This window comes from Dermochelys coriacea, chromosome 24, assembly GCF_009764565.3.
Source record: "Dermochelys coriacea isolate rDerCor1 chromosome 24, rDerCor1.pri.v4, whole genome shotgun sequence".
Lineage (NCBI taxonomy): Eukaryota > Metazoa > Chordata > Testudines > Dermochelyidae > Dermochelys > Dermochelys coriacea.
Window position 1 is genome coordinate 8,138,627 of NC_050091.1, and position 15,114 is coordinate 8,153,740.

The 15,114-nt window shown below is 50.9% G+C and overlaps 1 protein-coding gene across 3 annotated transcripts in view; it reads right to left on the reverse strand.

Moving 5' to 3' along the window:
• Nucleotides 1–4,897: 4,897 nt before the first annotated feature.
• CGN (cingulin) overlaps nt 4,898–15,114 on the reverse strand; it is a 65,508-nt gene continuing 55,291 nt past the window's right edge. For all 3 annotated transcript variants that reach the window (XM_038383020.1, XM_038383017.1, XM_038383019.2), the window contains exons 19-21: nt 14,353–14,461; nt 9,822–9,985; nt 4,898–9,068 (exon numbers count right to left, since the gene is read on the reverse strand). In XM_038383020.1, the coding sequence (XP_038238948.1) occupies nt 8,927–9,068; nt 9,822–9,985; nt 14,353–14,461 (415 nt within the window). In that variant the 3' untranslated portion in view covers nt 4,898–8,926. The remainder of the gene's footprint in view (nt 9,069–9,821; nt 9,986–14,352; nt 14,462–15,114) is intronic.

The window sequence follows — 15,114 nt, forward strand, 5'->3', positions numbered from 1 at the left end:
ATTAGTTTTCTTTCCTCTACACTAGTCCATTAGTTGCAGGATAGTAGCACCTCAAGGCCCACTCATCCTGCGTGCAGCACATGTACAGAGTGAGGGCCGGTCCCTACCCTGAAGAGCTTGCAATCCAATTAGAAAAGAAGGATCTGCAGCCTCATTTTCTAGTTGGGGAGCAGCAGCCTGGAGAGATTCAAGTGATTTGATCAGGGACACATGGGGAGCTTGTGGCAGAGACAGGCATTGAGCCCTGCTGCCTGGAGTTTCAAGTCAGCACTTGAAAACCAAGGTCCCCGCCACACCCCTCTTGTTCATGCAGAGCAGGTGAGGGGGTGAATGGCTATCAGCCAGGAGAGCCAGGGCCTGATCTGCTGTAGGTGGAGTGTGTTTGATTAAATCCCATGACTAGGGATAAATACTGAGAACAGTTTAGGGAGGGGGAAGCAGCTGCCTTATGCAAATCTGCAGCTAGGCGGGAGCCTTTCCAAAGCACCCAACATAGGGCTGCTGCTTCCGGCAGTTGCACAGTCCTCTACCTCTGTCCTAGTCATAGGCGCGGACTCCGTGGGTGCTTCGGAGCTGGAGCACCAATGGGAAAAAATTGGTGGGGTGCTCTGCTCCCACCAGCAGCTGCCCGCCCCACCCCAGCTCACCGGCACCTCCTCCCAGCGCTTGCCGCTGTGAAACAGCCATTTTTCAGCGTAGCAAGCTGTGGGAGGGAGAGGGGAGGAGCAGGAATTCAGCACACTCGGGGAGGAGGTGGGGAAGAGGCGGGACTGGGGCCAGGATTTGGAGAAGGGTCCAATAGGGGCAGGGAGGGGGCACAGTTGGGGCGGGGACTTTCGGGAAGGGGTTGGAATGGGGGCAGGGCAGGGCAGGGGCAGAGTTGGGGAGGAGCCGGGGGGGTGTCGAGCACCCCGCTGGTGCCAGGAGAAGTTGGCGCCTATGGTCCTAGTTCCAGTCAATGCTGACCTTTGACTGGGAATCAATGTGTAAACACCCAGCTAACCCCCTTCTGCTGCTCCCACACCTGGTGATGCTGCGAACAGGGATCTGATGAAAGGAAGGAGAGTGGGTTGCAGCTCAGATAAACCTGATGCATGATGTGAATCACTACAGCAGCTGGAAGCCCCCTCCACTGTGCTGGGTGCTACACATATACCTAGTGAGCGACAGGCCCTGCAGAACATACAATCTAAATAGACCAGCCAGACACAAGGTGGGAGGAGAAGGGATGTGCCGAGGGTCACAAGGCGAATCAGTGGCAGAGCTAGGAACATAGAATCCAGGGTCCCTGAGCCCCCATCCATTGCCCCCATGAGCTGTCAAGGAAGCTCCATTAAACCAACCACAAGAGTCAGGACGGGTGGTCGCTTGCAGAAGGCCCCTTTGAGGAAATACACATCCACATGAAAAAAGGGTTTTCCATTGAACCCAGAGCACTGGCTGTTTGCGCCTCATTTTCAGCCATCTCAGTCCACCAATTCAACATTGCAGAGTTTGCTGACCACCCTGATCCTGCGTCCCACACGAGGGATGTAAAAGTTTAACCAGTAAACATTAGGCTTAACTGGACCTTAACTGTTAACCCTGGGGGCCGTGCCATGCCGACCTCGGTTAACTTCTGTCTTTTCTTTAAGCACCCAGCGTGTGGAATAGCCCATCCCCTCATGATTTTGTCCACCCATTAGGCCTAATATCTGACACACTAATTTTGGTTCATTAATTTCCAGTCCCAAGTCTTCTGTTTTTACCAAGCACGATTTCAGCCTACTCCTTGAAGAACATCAGCAGGGCTGTTTTTTTGCACCTGTTTATTACATTTATTATGAAAAACAATTGACCTCTTTTCCATCGCCATTTGTTGTTAGAGGTTATTGTAACAGCTTATGAACTTTCATATACTTTTTCCGATTGATCTTACAGATAAGGTAAATTTGTAGGCCCAATTATCATAACAGGGGTCTTACGAATTGACAGTTCTCTTTTTTCTCTGCACCATCTCCACCCAACACAACAGAGTTTTGGCATTCAGAGGATGGGTTGTGCTTTACCTTAACTGCTGGCTGCTATAAAAGTCCCTTGGCGATTTAAAAAACAACAACAACAAAGCACTCGCACCTGTGGAAAAGTAAACAGGGTTTGTTCTGCAATTAGCGAAAAGGTCAGTAGCAACGATGAGCCAATGAAGAAAGAGCTGCAATTTCCCTCATGACATCAACCTTTATGTTGCCCCTCCATTGCTGTCCCGCTGCGTATGGGATTCAACAATTCTTTTCGCATGAGTGGGGGATTTTTCCAAAGGGAGGAGAAATGGACATTTCTGCACACAGTGAATATTTGCTCCCAAGAAACATGGGTGATTATCTCAGGTAAAGCACATCACCCTTTGGAATAAATGCTAGTTGATCCAACACAACCTTCCCTACCCATTTTCCACATCTTTTTCATCGTGGCTGTAGGGTTAACTCTCTCTTTAATGGAGGTAGGGTGTAAGAATTAAACACTTGGCATTTTCTTCCCTGATCCACTAGTCTTCATACGAAGTCCATTTTCTAGCTGAAGGCAGCTTCCTTTGCTAGCCAGAGGAAGGACAGACATAAGGTGAAAGCACAAGACCAGGAGTTAGAGATTCTGCCCTATGGGAGTTCTTATCTGACCCTCATCACTGCAGTTGGGTATTGAGAGGTCATTCACAGCTGCTATGTGCTGTTTGATCTCTCTGACTCTCCTCCGAAGAGTTTGATTTAAGTTTTACTATGTCCAAGATCTGAGTGATCTGGTAAAACTGAAGCTCTGTAAAAAACAGGTTTCAGAGTAGCAGCCGTGTTAGTCTGTATTCGCAAAAAGAAAAGGAGTACTTGTGGCACCTTAGAGACTAACAAATTTATTAGAGCATAAGCTTTCGTGAGCTACAGCTCACTCACGAAAGCTTATGCTCTAATAAATTTGTTAGTCTCTAAGGTGCCACAAGTACTCCTTTTCTTTTTGTAAAAAACAGGGAGTTTAAGATTTTCATAATCCAGAAAGGATGTTCCTGAATTTGGCGGCACTAACCCCACGTTTGGCTTATTGAAAGTCTTTGTCCGTGCAGCATCACAGGGCCCTAACTGGGGTTCCTACATGCTACTGTAATAAACTGAAGAGAAATGCTTTGCTTCACCTTCTGCATTTGCTCAAGATACAGCTCGAATACTACCCCAGTCCAACTCCTAGCCCCACACAAAAATCTCAAGCCCCTTTGAAGCGGCACTTTAAACTTAAACTAGCCTACTTGTAGGGGGTAGGGGTTGAAGGTCCAGTGCTGCAGATACTCAAGCTAGTAACACAGTGGTAACTCCCGCTGTAACCGGATCCCAACGACCCATCAGCTGCTAAGCCGGTCAATCTGCCTGGCTCCAGAGGTGTTTCGCAAGATGGTTGCTCTCACTGGAGTGGAGTAGCGGGAATGCATCATTGCACTGAAGACCAGCCTTGCATCAGCATCCCCAGCTGTGAAATGCAAATCATTAGATTGTGCAGAACACAGTGAGACTGGAAGTTTCTGGGACTGGGAGGGTCTTTTCCCGTGGGAGTATGGCACCTACTGGGTCCTGGTTCATGCCTGGTGTTCCTAGGTGCTATCCCAATGCAAACAGACCCTTCTCCATTGAAAGGAGAGGGGCAGAGAACTATTATTTCAGGGTGGCTGTTTGGTTACTGATAGGATGTAACACCAGGGAATTTGTTCATTACCTCTTTGCAGTTCAGATACATTTGTTTCCCCAGTTATGGGTCCAATTCGGCTCTGTAAGTGACATGTCCCTGCTGTAAGTCCCTTAAAGTTAGCACAGTTACACCAGGGATAAACTGGCCGGGACAAGTTGGACTTGAGCTCACCACTGCATCACGGTGAACACCTGCTATTCAGGTCAACTCAGTTAATTAGCACTTGACAACCCTCAATAATAATGTGTGCCAGGCCTGGCCCACAACATTTTGGCACCTGAGGTGGGGAGCTCAAATGATGGCTCTGTGCCCCCACGCTTGGGCCAAAACTTTGAAACACTGGGTCCTAGTGGTGCCCCCCCCCAGGCTGGCACCTGCCTCAGGTAAGGCCAGCCCTGATGTGTGCTAGTAAATACTTCTTCCCGGCCTAGGAGAGCTCCATGGCACACAAACAGCCAGCCTCCCAACTGGTGCTGGGCAAACAACAAATTTCACCTCTCTCAGGTTTGAAGCGTGCAGCAATTTCTCAATCCGAGATCCAGATAAGCAGAGGGACCCTCATGCTTCCACCACCTTTCGCTCCGACGACTGAGGGTCAGTGGCAGAAGCCAAGCTGCACGCACCAGGCAGTCTGTGCCAGAAGGGCGCACCCCTACAGCACCTAGTGGACAACTTTTAGATGGGTCCAAAGCTCTGCCGTTCTGGAAGCACGCCCCCAAACAGTGAAAGAACACGCAGAAGCCACTTCAAAGCATCTGTTCCGTCTAGGCATGTCCCAGAGGCCCCAGTCCTGGCAACATATCTGCACACGCTTAACTGTTTGCAGAATCCCAGTTCTTGCTAGCAGTGGTTTGAAATGGTCACAGTTTTACAGGAGAGAACTTGTGAAAATGTCTTCTATTAGGATCATATTACAATAGAATTTTTAAATGTTGACGCTGCAAGGTATTTGTGTCCTTGTGCGCCCTTATTTGTCCATCTCCACCTGTTGTCTCATTTGATACTTAAGATTGTCAGCTCTTTGGGGAAGTGACTGTATTTTTGTTCTGTGTTTGCACAGCCCCTCGCAGCCATGATTGGGGCTGCTAGTACAACACAAACAAAAATAAATACGAGATGCAGGGGAAAACTGCAATGAGATTAGCTTCAGCATGTATAAACTTTTAATTTTAAAATACAAGTTGAAGGGCATATGCAAGAGGAAAACAAAATTACATAATAATCAGATCATCTCTCTCATATGCTGTTATACATGCCATCAGAATCCACAGGGGCATGAAAGCCACTCTGCAATAAACGCTATTAGCATGGGACTTGAATCAATCCTTCCCCTCCCTTGTCTCAAATTCCTATTACATTGGATTTTATTTTAAAAAAGCAAGTTATCCTCGGAGGAGATCTCAGCAAGGATTCCCCCTCACTCTCTACAAGATTTTTGAGGAGAGGCTGAGGGAACTTGGATTGTTTGCTGGCTCCCATCAGGCTCCTGAAGCGGGAGGTATGTTAGATCTCAAAAAACCAAACAAATAAACAAAAAAAAAATCAAACCCCAAAATGCACCCCCACAACTCTGCTGGGAGGACCATCTTCTTGCTCCATGAGCCACACAGCTCATCAATGGCTGTTTCTCAAGAGTCCCACGTCCCATTACTTTGACGGCTGGTGGGGGAAGGGAACCTTAAATTCCATCTCCTCATTCCACCCCTACCAACCTCCCTTTTGAAGCTGCTGCTTCACTGAGCAGCTTGCCCGTAACAGTGAAAGGGGTGGGTCTCTGCATCCATCAACAGAGTCCTGATGAGGCATCTGCTGTCTAGGGAGACCGCCCTGGGATCCAGAGGCTGGCCAGCTCTGGAGAAATGCTCTTGGCTAGTTGGAGGAGAAGCAAAGCCAGGCGCAGAAGGCGGAGGCTGCCTGCAACGAAACCCACACAGGCCCTTCAGATGGAGAGTGAAACAGGACAGCCCTCAAAAGATGCGGATGGCAACCTTGTTAGTGAAACCTTCGCTTCAGCTCCTTTGCAATGGGCACATTCCTACAGTCACAGAGCATCACAGGTTCAGGCCGTCGTCATGATACAGCTGCACCCATCCAGGGCTTTTTTGGGGGTAGGGTGTGGGTGTGTGGGGGGAAAGATTCCCCCCAGCCATCTATGGGTGTTTTAACAAGGAATCTTTGTTTCAATTATTATGCCCAGTGTGAAGAGTCCCCATTAAAACCCAGAGAGAGAGAGACCCAACCCACCAAGATCAGCTGAAAATCCAGCTGTTTGAAAGCTGGGGTTGGCTGCTCAGCTGGTGCAGATCCGCGGTCTTCCATCCACAGCAATGGAGTTACTCCCCTTCACACCAGCAGACGATGTGATTCGTAAGTCAAGCCTTGATTCGCCTGCTCTTCCTCAGTGGCGGCAGCCTCTAAACAAGAAAAAACTTGGTTCCCTGAGCAGATTCCTCCCCAAAGCCTCATGGTGGAGAGCTGGAGCTGGTTGGGGTAGGTTGAGAGATTGCAAAGGTGTCTCTGACCCACAGCATCCCAGGAGAAGGTGACAGCACCGGCTTGTCGATGACGTGAGATGCATCCTGCAGAATTTATCTACTGAGTGTGTTTGTTTTCGGGGGGGGGGGGGGATGTTAGCCTGGAAATGCTAGAGCCAAACACCTTTTACATCTAGATCAGCAGCTTGGGGAGTTCCCAATTAGGGGCAGCAATTTAAGTGGTCCAAGCAAGCCTCTGAGAATGGCTCTCTGTGCTGCGTGACCAGCTCGCTGCCATGGAGCAGATGAGAACTCTGAGGACTTGCTGTTCCCATGGCGTTTTGCGAAGTGCCTGGCCCGTAGTTGCAGACGTTCAAACCAAGCATCAGGACAAAAAATAAGCATCCAAAGCGCCACCTCATCCGCATGGCTATGGAGATCTGCTCTAGGGCAGCACGCCAAGCAAAGCAGGGTGCAGGGATAAGGCCCCTGTTGGGAGCAGAAGGGCATGAACACTAGTGGAAGCTGAAATCATGCAAGACAAGGCAATGGCTATATTTGGGCACCGGGGATTTTTGTTAGCCCTTGAGTTCAGACCGAGCACCAGGGTGTATTTGTCACCTCCCCACCCCTGCTCCTGTGTCTTGCTGCCTCAGGCAGGGGGCACGTGCATGTTAAATCAGGTTATTTTAAAACAGAGGCATGTTTAAATGTTCTACCCCCCAAGTCCGCTTCCAAGCAGAAATTCACTGGACTCAGTTCCCCCACTGGACACTCCCCATTAAGACACGACGGTCAAGAACTGACTTTCAGATTGCTCTGAAACCGCTGAGCTGGTGAAATTTAAAAAGGTAACAGAGGGAGACTGAGGTGTTAGCAGCTCAACCCGCAATAGAAGCGGGGGGGGAGGTCGGGGGTCATACACTTAGTGGAACCCCACCCTGCATATGTTCCCAATCTATAAAGTGGCACTTTAGGAACAGGTGCAAATTCAGCTACAAAACGAGGCCCAATGAGAGCTGAAAGGCAGGTTCGTTTAAAGTATACACAGGTCTCAAGCAGGGCTGGCCCAGTATTGTTCTTTCCCCTCTGAATAGCCTGGATGCATGACAGCCCAGCCCAGCTCACACTCCACTGACCACAACTGCAACTGGGTGAGTGAAGCAGGAGCAGCGTTTGGAGACATGGAGCTCGAAGGTGAGAGAATTTGGCTGCTTGGCCCATCAAGGCCAGTATAGCCCCTGCTTTTCCATTAACATCTGCAGCACATGTGCTTCCAAACGCAGGGGTTTGCTTTCCCTGTCTGGTTTATTGACAAAAAAACAGAAGCGAGAAATTGCTGGAGAGGTGCAAGATAGGAGGGGCCCCCAGCAGGCAGACCCCAGGTGTTTGTTGTTAACTGTGTATTGGAGACAGCCCTGGAGGCTGGATGTCCCTTTATATAGGACAGCAGAATGTGGACAGGAAGGCCAGGCAGCCCTGCCCTGGATGGACCCCCAGGGTCATGCCTCATTTTGTGATTGATCGCTCAGCTCAGACAGAGGTGGAGGCAAGCTCTCACGCTCATTAGTCTCAACAACAAAGTGCTATCATGTCAGATAAAAGTCTCAGCTATTCCAAAACCAGTGTTACTTCTTCCTCCATGGGCCAGCTGCGACGGGAATTAGTGTAATGTCACTGACAGCTGGGGACTGGACCAAGACCCACCAGTTCCTCGCACACAGGCCATGAATCCTTGGGGTCCCACCCAACCTGGGCGATCTCAAACTTTTCCTGTCCTACATCTCCATCCTTGCCCTCCTCCCCCAGAGCAAGGCCAACAGAAAGGGCCAAAAAAGTGCCAACAGAGTCCCTTGCCAAGCACACTAGCCCCATAGAGTGTCGCAAGCCTGAGGCTCCCACTCCCCATCCTCTGTCATTGCGAAGTCAGAGCCATCTTTCAGCGCAGCCACACCCTCACAAAGAATGAAGAGAAGGGAAGAGCAGCATGTAGGCCCCACAGATTGATGGGCTGGCCGGGAATTTCTCTTTAACACGGCGTGAGGAAATGACAGCTGCAAAAGTCCTGGAAAAAGCAGCCGCCGGATTTTAGACGCAGGACTCCATGAGAGCATCTATAGACATTAAAGAGACTCTCAGAGCAGAACCCAGCTTTCCCAAACACCCAGGCCGTCTCCTCAGACTCTGGTTGCTGACGGTAACCTACCACGCTTCCCCTTCTGGCAGAGAAAAGTGAACTCCTGAGGTGATTGAAGAGACAGGTTCACCTTTTGTTTATGAGGCACAGAAAATCATCCTGCCTTATTGCACATCTGTTTCCACCCTCCACCCCCTGTATACAGACAAACATTTGGTTAAGATACGAAACATCTGGAATTTAAGCCCTGAGAATCACAGAGAAAAACAGATTAAATAGAATTTTCTGGGGAGCTTAACACCCAATTCTGCCCCATCCTCCCTCCCAATTTAAGCAGAAAACCTTCCTGCACATTGTTCTCAGTTCTTCTGCTGCCGGCTCCTCTCCAGTTAGCTGCTTTTTGGAATGGACGCATGTGTCAGCGGACTCCAATCCAAGGACCGCTGGCTTCCAGGGTGTTGTTTTGCCTCCTAAAGGGACTGGAACGTCAGTGGGTAGGGAACGCTCCCCCGTGGAATGACGCCCTGCACCGGCCTCTCAAGGGGCCCGAAGCAGTTCTGACCGTGGGGAAAAGGGCACACCCCAGGAGCCAGTTAACGACCCGCGCCAGCTGCTAGCACGAGCTGGTCTGCAGGTTTCCCTCCGTCAGCAGCGAGGCAATGGAGGACGGGCCGTAGGCACTTTCGAATTCCTCGTCTGAGCTCAAGCAGTCGTTGTCCAGGGAGGCCTCTGCAGCTGAGCGGGCGGCCTTGCGCCTGGGTGGGAAGAAGACGAGCCAGTGAATGGCCAGCCCTGCACTCTGGCCCTGGCTGGCTGATTCCCACTAGGGCCTAGAGCAATGGGGAGATCTCTGCTCTAAACCAGGAGCTCCCATCTGCCCACAGCCCTGATTGGACACCCTGCATCCCAAACACTGCGTTAGAGGGCAGCAATGAGACGAAAAGATCAACGAAATTCCGGACAGGAACCTTTCCAAGCCTGCTGGGCTGAAATTTCCATGGAGCTGGGGCAGGTCAGTGCCCAGCCTTCGCTTGACTCTCAGCGGGACCAGGGCAGGATTGTTTGACTATCCCCGCCCAACGCGCTATGGACTTCCCTTGGCCACAGGCTCAGTGTGAACAACCCTCGCTAGGGCACTAGAGCATGGCTTAGATTATGGACACACTGCTGCTCTGCTTCGGGGAGGTCGCTTAGACCCAGATTCCTGCTCTCTGAGAGCAGATCTTCCTCGGCGCGCCCAGTGCAGAACTACGCCTAGCTACAGGGCTGGAGGGAGGGCCGGGGACAGGCAGCGTGCGATTATTCCTCAAGGGGGAGTTTTCTACTGTCACATTTCTGGCCGGCCATATAGGGAGACTGATATGGAGAAGAGCTAAGGTGGGAGGAGTATTGCTCCAGGAGCCCCTTACCTGTGGCTCTGGAGGGATCCCTAGGACACCAGACTAGGGTTGGGATTCTGCAGTACACAGTTGGGACACACCTGACCACCCACCGCCCCCACTGCCTACCGGGCCTCCTTCTCCAGGGCCTTGACGCGATTCTGCAGCTGCTCGTTGAGTTCGTGCTGCTCCTCCAGCTCCCGCTGCGCTTTCTTCCTGGCGCTTTCCAGGCGCTCGATCTCCTCCTCGGCCTCGTCCATCTGGCGCTTGAGCGCCTTGACGCGTAGGCTCAGCTGCGCGGGGCAGAGCAATGGGGGCGTAAGGGGAGGGGCATGTTGGCTTGTGGTGCTGGGAGGATGCCACCTAGACCCGGACACCCAGGCAGTGCTGGAGGGACCTCACCCCCATCTCTACCCCTCTCCTCCTACCCCAGGACCCTCCGGGCCTCTGCTAGCATCAAGAGGCATTCACAGCCACAGCAGTGTCCTGGTGCTGAAGGAGGCCAGAGCAAGCCGGGAACCAGCCATGCTCAGCCCCCTCTGGAGACTGGGAGCGGGATAAGAGCCTAGACACACTAGGACTCGCAGGGGCACATCCCACAGTTCTTAGCTCTGCAGCGAGCGGAGCCGCTCTAGATTCTTTCCCAGTGAATTGTGGGAGAACTTGTCTGGCTTTCTGGCATACGGGGGGATGTGGGGGGAATTGTGGGAAGGCAGTGGAGGACTGTCAGCACTATCAGGCGTACAGCCTGCATCCTCATTTCGAAGTGGAACCTGAGCCCTCACCCACACCCGGGCCGGCAGGATCACCCTGACATCTGCTGGGAGAGCAATAGAGCAGGGCACAGACAATCCAGAAGTTTTTAGAGAGTGTTGGGGACAACTTCCTGGTGCAAGTGCTGGAGGAACTAACTAGGGGCCATGCTCCTCTTGACCTGCTGCTCACAAACAGGGAAGAATTGGTAGGGGAAGTAGAAGTGGGTGGCAACCTGGGCAGCAGTGACCACGAGATGGTCGAGTTCAGGATCCTAACAAAAGGAAGAAAGAAGAGTAGCAGAATACGGACCCTGGACTTCAGAAAAGCAGACTTTGACTCCCTCAGGGAACTAATGGGCAGGATCTCCTGGAAGGCTAATATGAGGGGGCAAGGAGTCCAGGAGAGCTGGCTGTATTTTAAAGAAGCCTTATTGAGGATGCAGGAACAAATCATTCCGATATGCAGAAAGAATAGCAAATATGGCAGGCGACCAGCTTGGCTTAACAGAGAAATCTTCAGTGAGCTTAAACACAAAAAGGAAGCTTACAAGAAGTGGAAACTTGGACAGACGACTAGAGGAGTATAAAAATATTGCTCAAGCACGCAGGGGTGTAATCAGGAAGGCCAAAGCACAACTGGAGTTGCAGCTAGCAAGGGATGTGAAGGATAACAAGAAGGGTTTCTGCAGGAATGTTAGCAACAAGAAGGGATCAAGGAAAGTGTCGGACCCTTACTGAATGGGGGAAGCAACCTAGTGACAGATGATGTGGAAAAGGCTGAAGTACTCAGTGCTTTTTTTGCCTCCGTCTTCATAGACAAGGTCAGCTCCCACACTACTGCACTGAGCAGCACAGCATGGGGAGGAGGTAAGCAGCCCTCAGTGGTGAAAGAACAGATTAAGGACTATTTAGAAAAGCTGGAGGTGCACAAGTCCATGGGGCCAGATGCAATGTATCCAAGGGTGCTGAGGGAGTTGGCTGCTGTGATTGCAGAGCCATTGGCCATTATCTTTGAAAACTTGTGGCGATCGGGTGAGGTCCCGGATGATTGGAAAAAAGCAAATATAGTGCCCATCTTTAAAAAAGGGAAGGAGAACCCAGGGAACTACAGACCGGTCAGCATCACCTCAGTCCCTGGAAAAATCATGGAGCAGGTCTTCAAGGAATCCATTATGAAGCACTTGGAGGAGAGGAAGGTGATCAGGAACAGTCAACACGGATTCACCAAGGGCAAGCCATGCCTGACCAACCTGATTGCCTTCTATGATGAGATAACTGGCTGTGTGGCTATGAGGAAAACAGCGGACGTGATCATATCTTGACTTTAGTAAAGCTTTTGATACTGTCTCCCACAGTATTCTTGCCAACAAGTCAAAAAAGTATGGATTGGATGAATGGATTATAAGGTCGATTATTAGGCTCAATAAGTAGTTGATCTATGGCTCGATGTCTAGTTGGCAGCTAGACATCAAGTGGAGTGCCCCAGGGGTCTGTCCTGGGGCCGGTTTTGTTCAACATGTTCATTAATGATCTGGATGATGGGATGGATTGCACCCTCAGCAAGTTTGCGAATGACAGTAAACTGGGGGGAGAGGTAGATAAGCTGAAGGGTAGGGATAGGGTCCAGAGTGACCTACACAAATTGGAGGATTGGGCTAAAAGAAATCTGATGAGGTTCAACGACGACAAGTGCAGAGTCCTGCACTTAGGATGGAAGAATCCCATGCACTGCTACAGGGTGGGGACCAACTGGCTAAGCAGCAGTTCCTGAGAAAAGGACCTTGGGATTACGGTGGATGAGAAGCTGGATATGAGTCAGTCTTGTTGCCAAGAAAGCTAATGGCATATTGGGCTGCATTAGTAGGAGCTTTGCCAGCAGATCCAGGGAACTGATTATTCCCCTCTATTTGGCACTGGTGAGGCCACGCCTGGAGTACTGCATCCAGTTTTGGGCCCCCCACTACAGAAGGGATGTGGACAAATTGGAGAAAGTGCAGTGGGGGCAATGAAAATGATTTGGTGGCTAGGGCACATGACTAAAGAGGAGATGCTGAGGGAACTGGGCTTATTCAGTCTGCAGAAGAGAAGAGCAAGGGGGGGATTTGATAGCAGCCTTCAACTACCTGAAGGGGGGTTCCAAAGAGGATGGAGCTTGGCTGTTCTCAGTGGTTGCAGATGACAGAACAAAGAGCAATGGTCTCAAGTTGAAGTGGGGGAGGTTTAGGTTGGATATTAGGAGAAACTCTTTCACTAGGAGGTTGGTGAAGCATTGGAATGGGTTCTCTAGGGAGGTGGTGGGATCTCCATCCTTAGAGGTTTTTAAGGCCCAGCTTGACAAAGCCCTGGCTGGGATGATTTAGTTGGTGTTGGTGCTGCTTTGAGCAGGGGGTTGGACTAGATGACCTCCTGAGGCCCCTTCCAACTCTAATCTTCTATGATTCTAAAGCACCAAACTTGTGTGAGAGGGTTTTGTGGGAGGGGGACCAGGGTCCACACCTGGCTAAGAGCCCAGGCTAGCTCTGCAGGGAAGAGAGACTCTTAGAGGGTTAAGAAGCAACCAGCACAGGAGGGAAGATTTTTTGTTAGAGTATGGAGTCAGCTCCATGGACAGAAGTAAGGTTTGGGGGGGCGGGGGGGGGGAATAAAGATGCTCAGATACCGATCAAATTCGTGCAGTCTTCTAAGCTACTGTACATGGGCAGGCTCCCTTGGCACCATGGACAGATGCTATCTTATCTCCTTACACTCCTTTAGATCCATCTGCACTCCACTGTGCCACATGCATCAGCAACAGCTTGAGGAACCAGGCGCAATTAGGACTTTCTCCACAAGGAATCCAGGTGGAGAAGATGCAAACTACTGTCCTACCAGTGTATTATGTGTGGAGGCCTCTGGCTCTAGGAACGCCACCCAAGACATGCTGTATGCAGGCAGATCTTGGCTAGTGGCTCAGTTTAGTCAGGCAACGAGAGGGGTGTTTTTGTTCCCTCATGTTTTGTTCTCAGCGAACCAAGGGGAGATACGGTCAGTAGAACCCAAAGGATCTGCCCCCCACACCAAGAGAGCAGCTCAAGTAGGCCAACGGGAGCAGAGAACCGAAAACCAAGAGCAGGATTGGGAGATATGATGGCAGACCAGCCGTAATTAGGCAAGACGGAGCAGCAACAGAGACCAGGAAGCTGAAGCAGATTCTCAAAATGCTTCTACAGGACTATTCTGCATGGGGTCTTCCCCCCAATCCCTGCCCCCCACGCCCTAAAAGGACATGAGAGGCAGAGACACCGAAATATTAGGCTGTAATCAGGATGGGGGGCAGGAGGGGGTCGATGACGCAGAGAGAATGGGGTGGCTGCAGCTGGAAAGGGGGATGGCTCTTGCATCAAGAGGAGAAACATGCTGCCTGAAGGAGCAGAAAGGAGATGTGTGGAAGATAAGCAGAGATCAGATCCGTGGGTCTGGCCCATGGTTTCCATTGGTATCCAGATTGGATTGGCCAGTAGGAGAGATCAGCCCTGAATTGGAGCCAAATCACTGTCTGAAAGAGCATGTACAAACACTCATATGCAAACACACATGCATGCATACACGCACACGCACACCCCTGATGTTCTAGGGTCTGTGCTATCCAGCAGCTGAGCTGGGATCAGCTGTGTAAAGGGTCTCTCACACACACACACACACACACACACACACACACACACCTCTCCGGTTGCACACAGAGCCAACTTGGCTGAGGTTTCCCCATTTGTCTGCCAAGCAGGTGCCAGAGGCTGTGGAAGCCATTTAAACAAATAAAAATTGGAAGACAAGAATTGAGGGATGAAAGTGATGCCCCAAGGCAGTTCCAAGAGTCAGAGTGTGTGGTGTGGTTGGGGGAGAAAGACGACATAATATCATCTACACACCTGGTCCTTCTGGTCATTCACATGCTGCCTTTCGTCGTCAATCTGGATTGTCAGCTCCTTCACTTTCCTTTCCAGTTTGCGGTTTGAGGACACCAGGACGTTCTTCTCTCTGAAACCACATTGGGCACAGCTCAGCTGCAGCTCCACTCAGACACGCACAGGATCTGTTTACCTTATGGTGGCCCCCAGAAGCCCCTATTGAGATTGGGGCCTGCTCTGGTGCTGGGTGCTGCACAGACAGTCCGTGCCCCAGAGAGCTCACAGTCTGAACAGGGAAACTGAGACCCAGAGAGATAGAGCGCCTAGCTCCAGCTCACACAAGCAGTCAGAGACAGAGCTGAGATTTGAACCCAAAACTTCTGAGTCCCAGTGCAGCACCCTAACCACTAGGCCACCCCTTCCCTCTGCCCTTTGAGGGAAGCATAACTTGCACCCACAATGACCTGGGATGAGCTACCTGCAAAAATTAGATTTGGCTCAAGAAAAGTTACGATGGTGCACGAGAATTTAGTTCTGGTGCAAAGTGCCAGGTTGACACGCCTGGAAACAGACACCCAGTTTATTTACAACACAGGGACAGCCCCAAGGCAGATAGCGCTGGGCACAACAAGGTTATTATGCAAGGCCGAGCACTACTTCAAGATTATTGTGCACATGGTTCAATCATCCAAGAGGGGTGGCTCTGACAATGCCAACCTGAGCTGGAGAAGAGTTGCCCGTGGATGGCTGAGTGTCTCAGTTCCCTTTTATACAGCAACAATC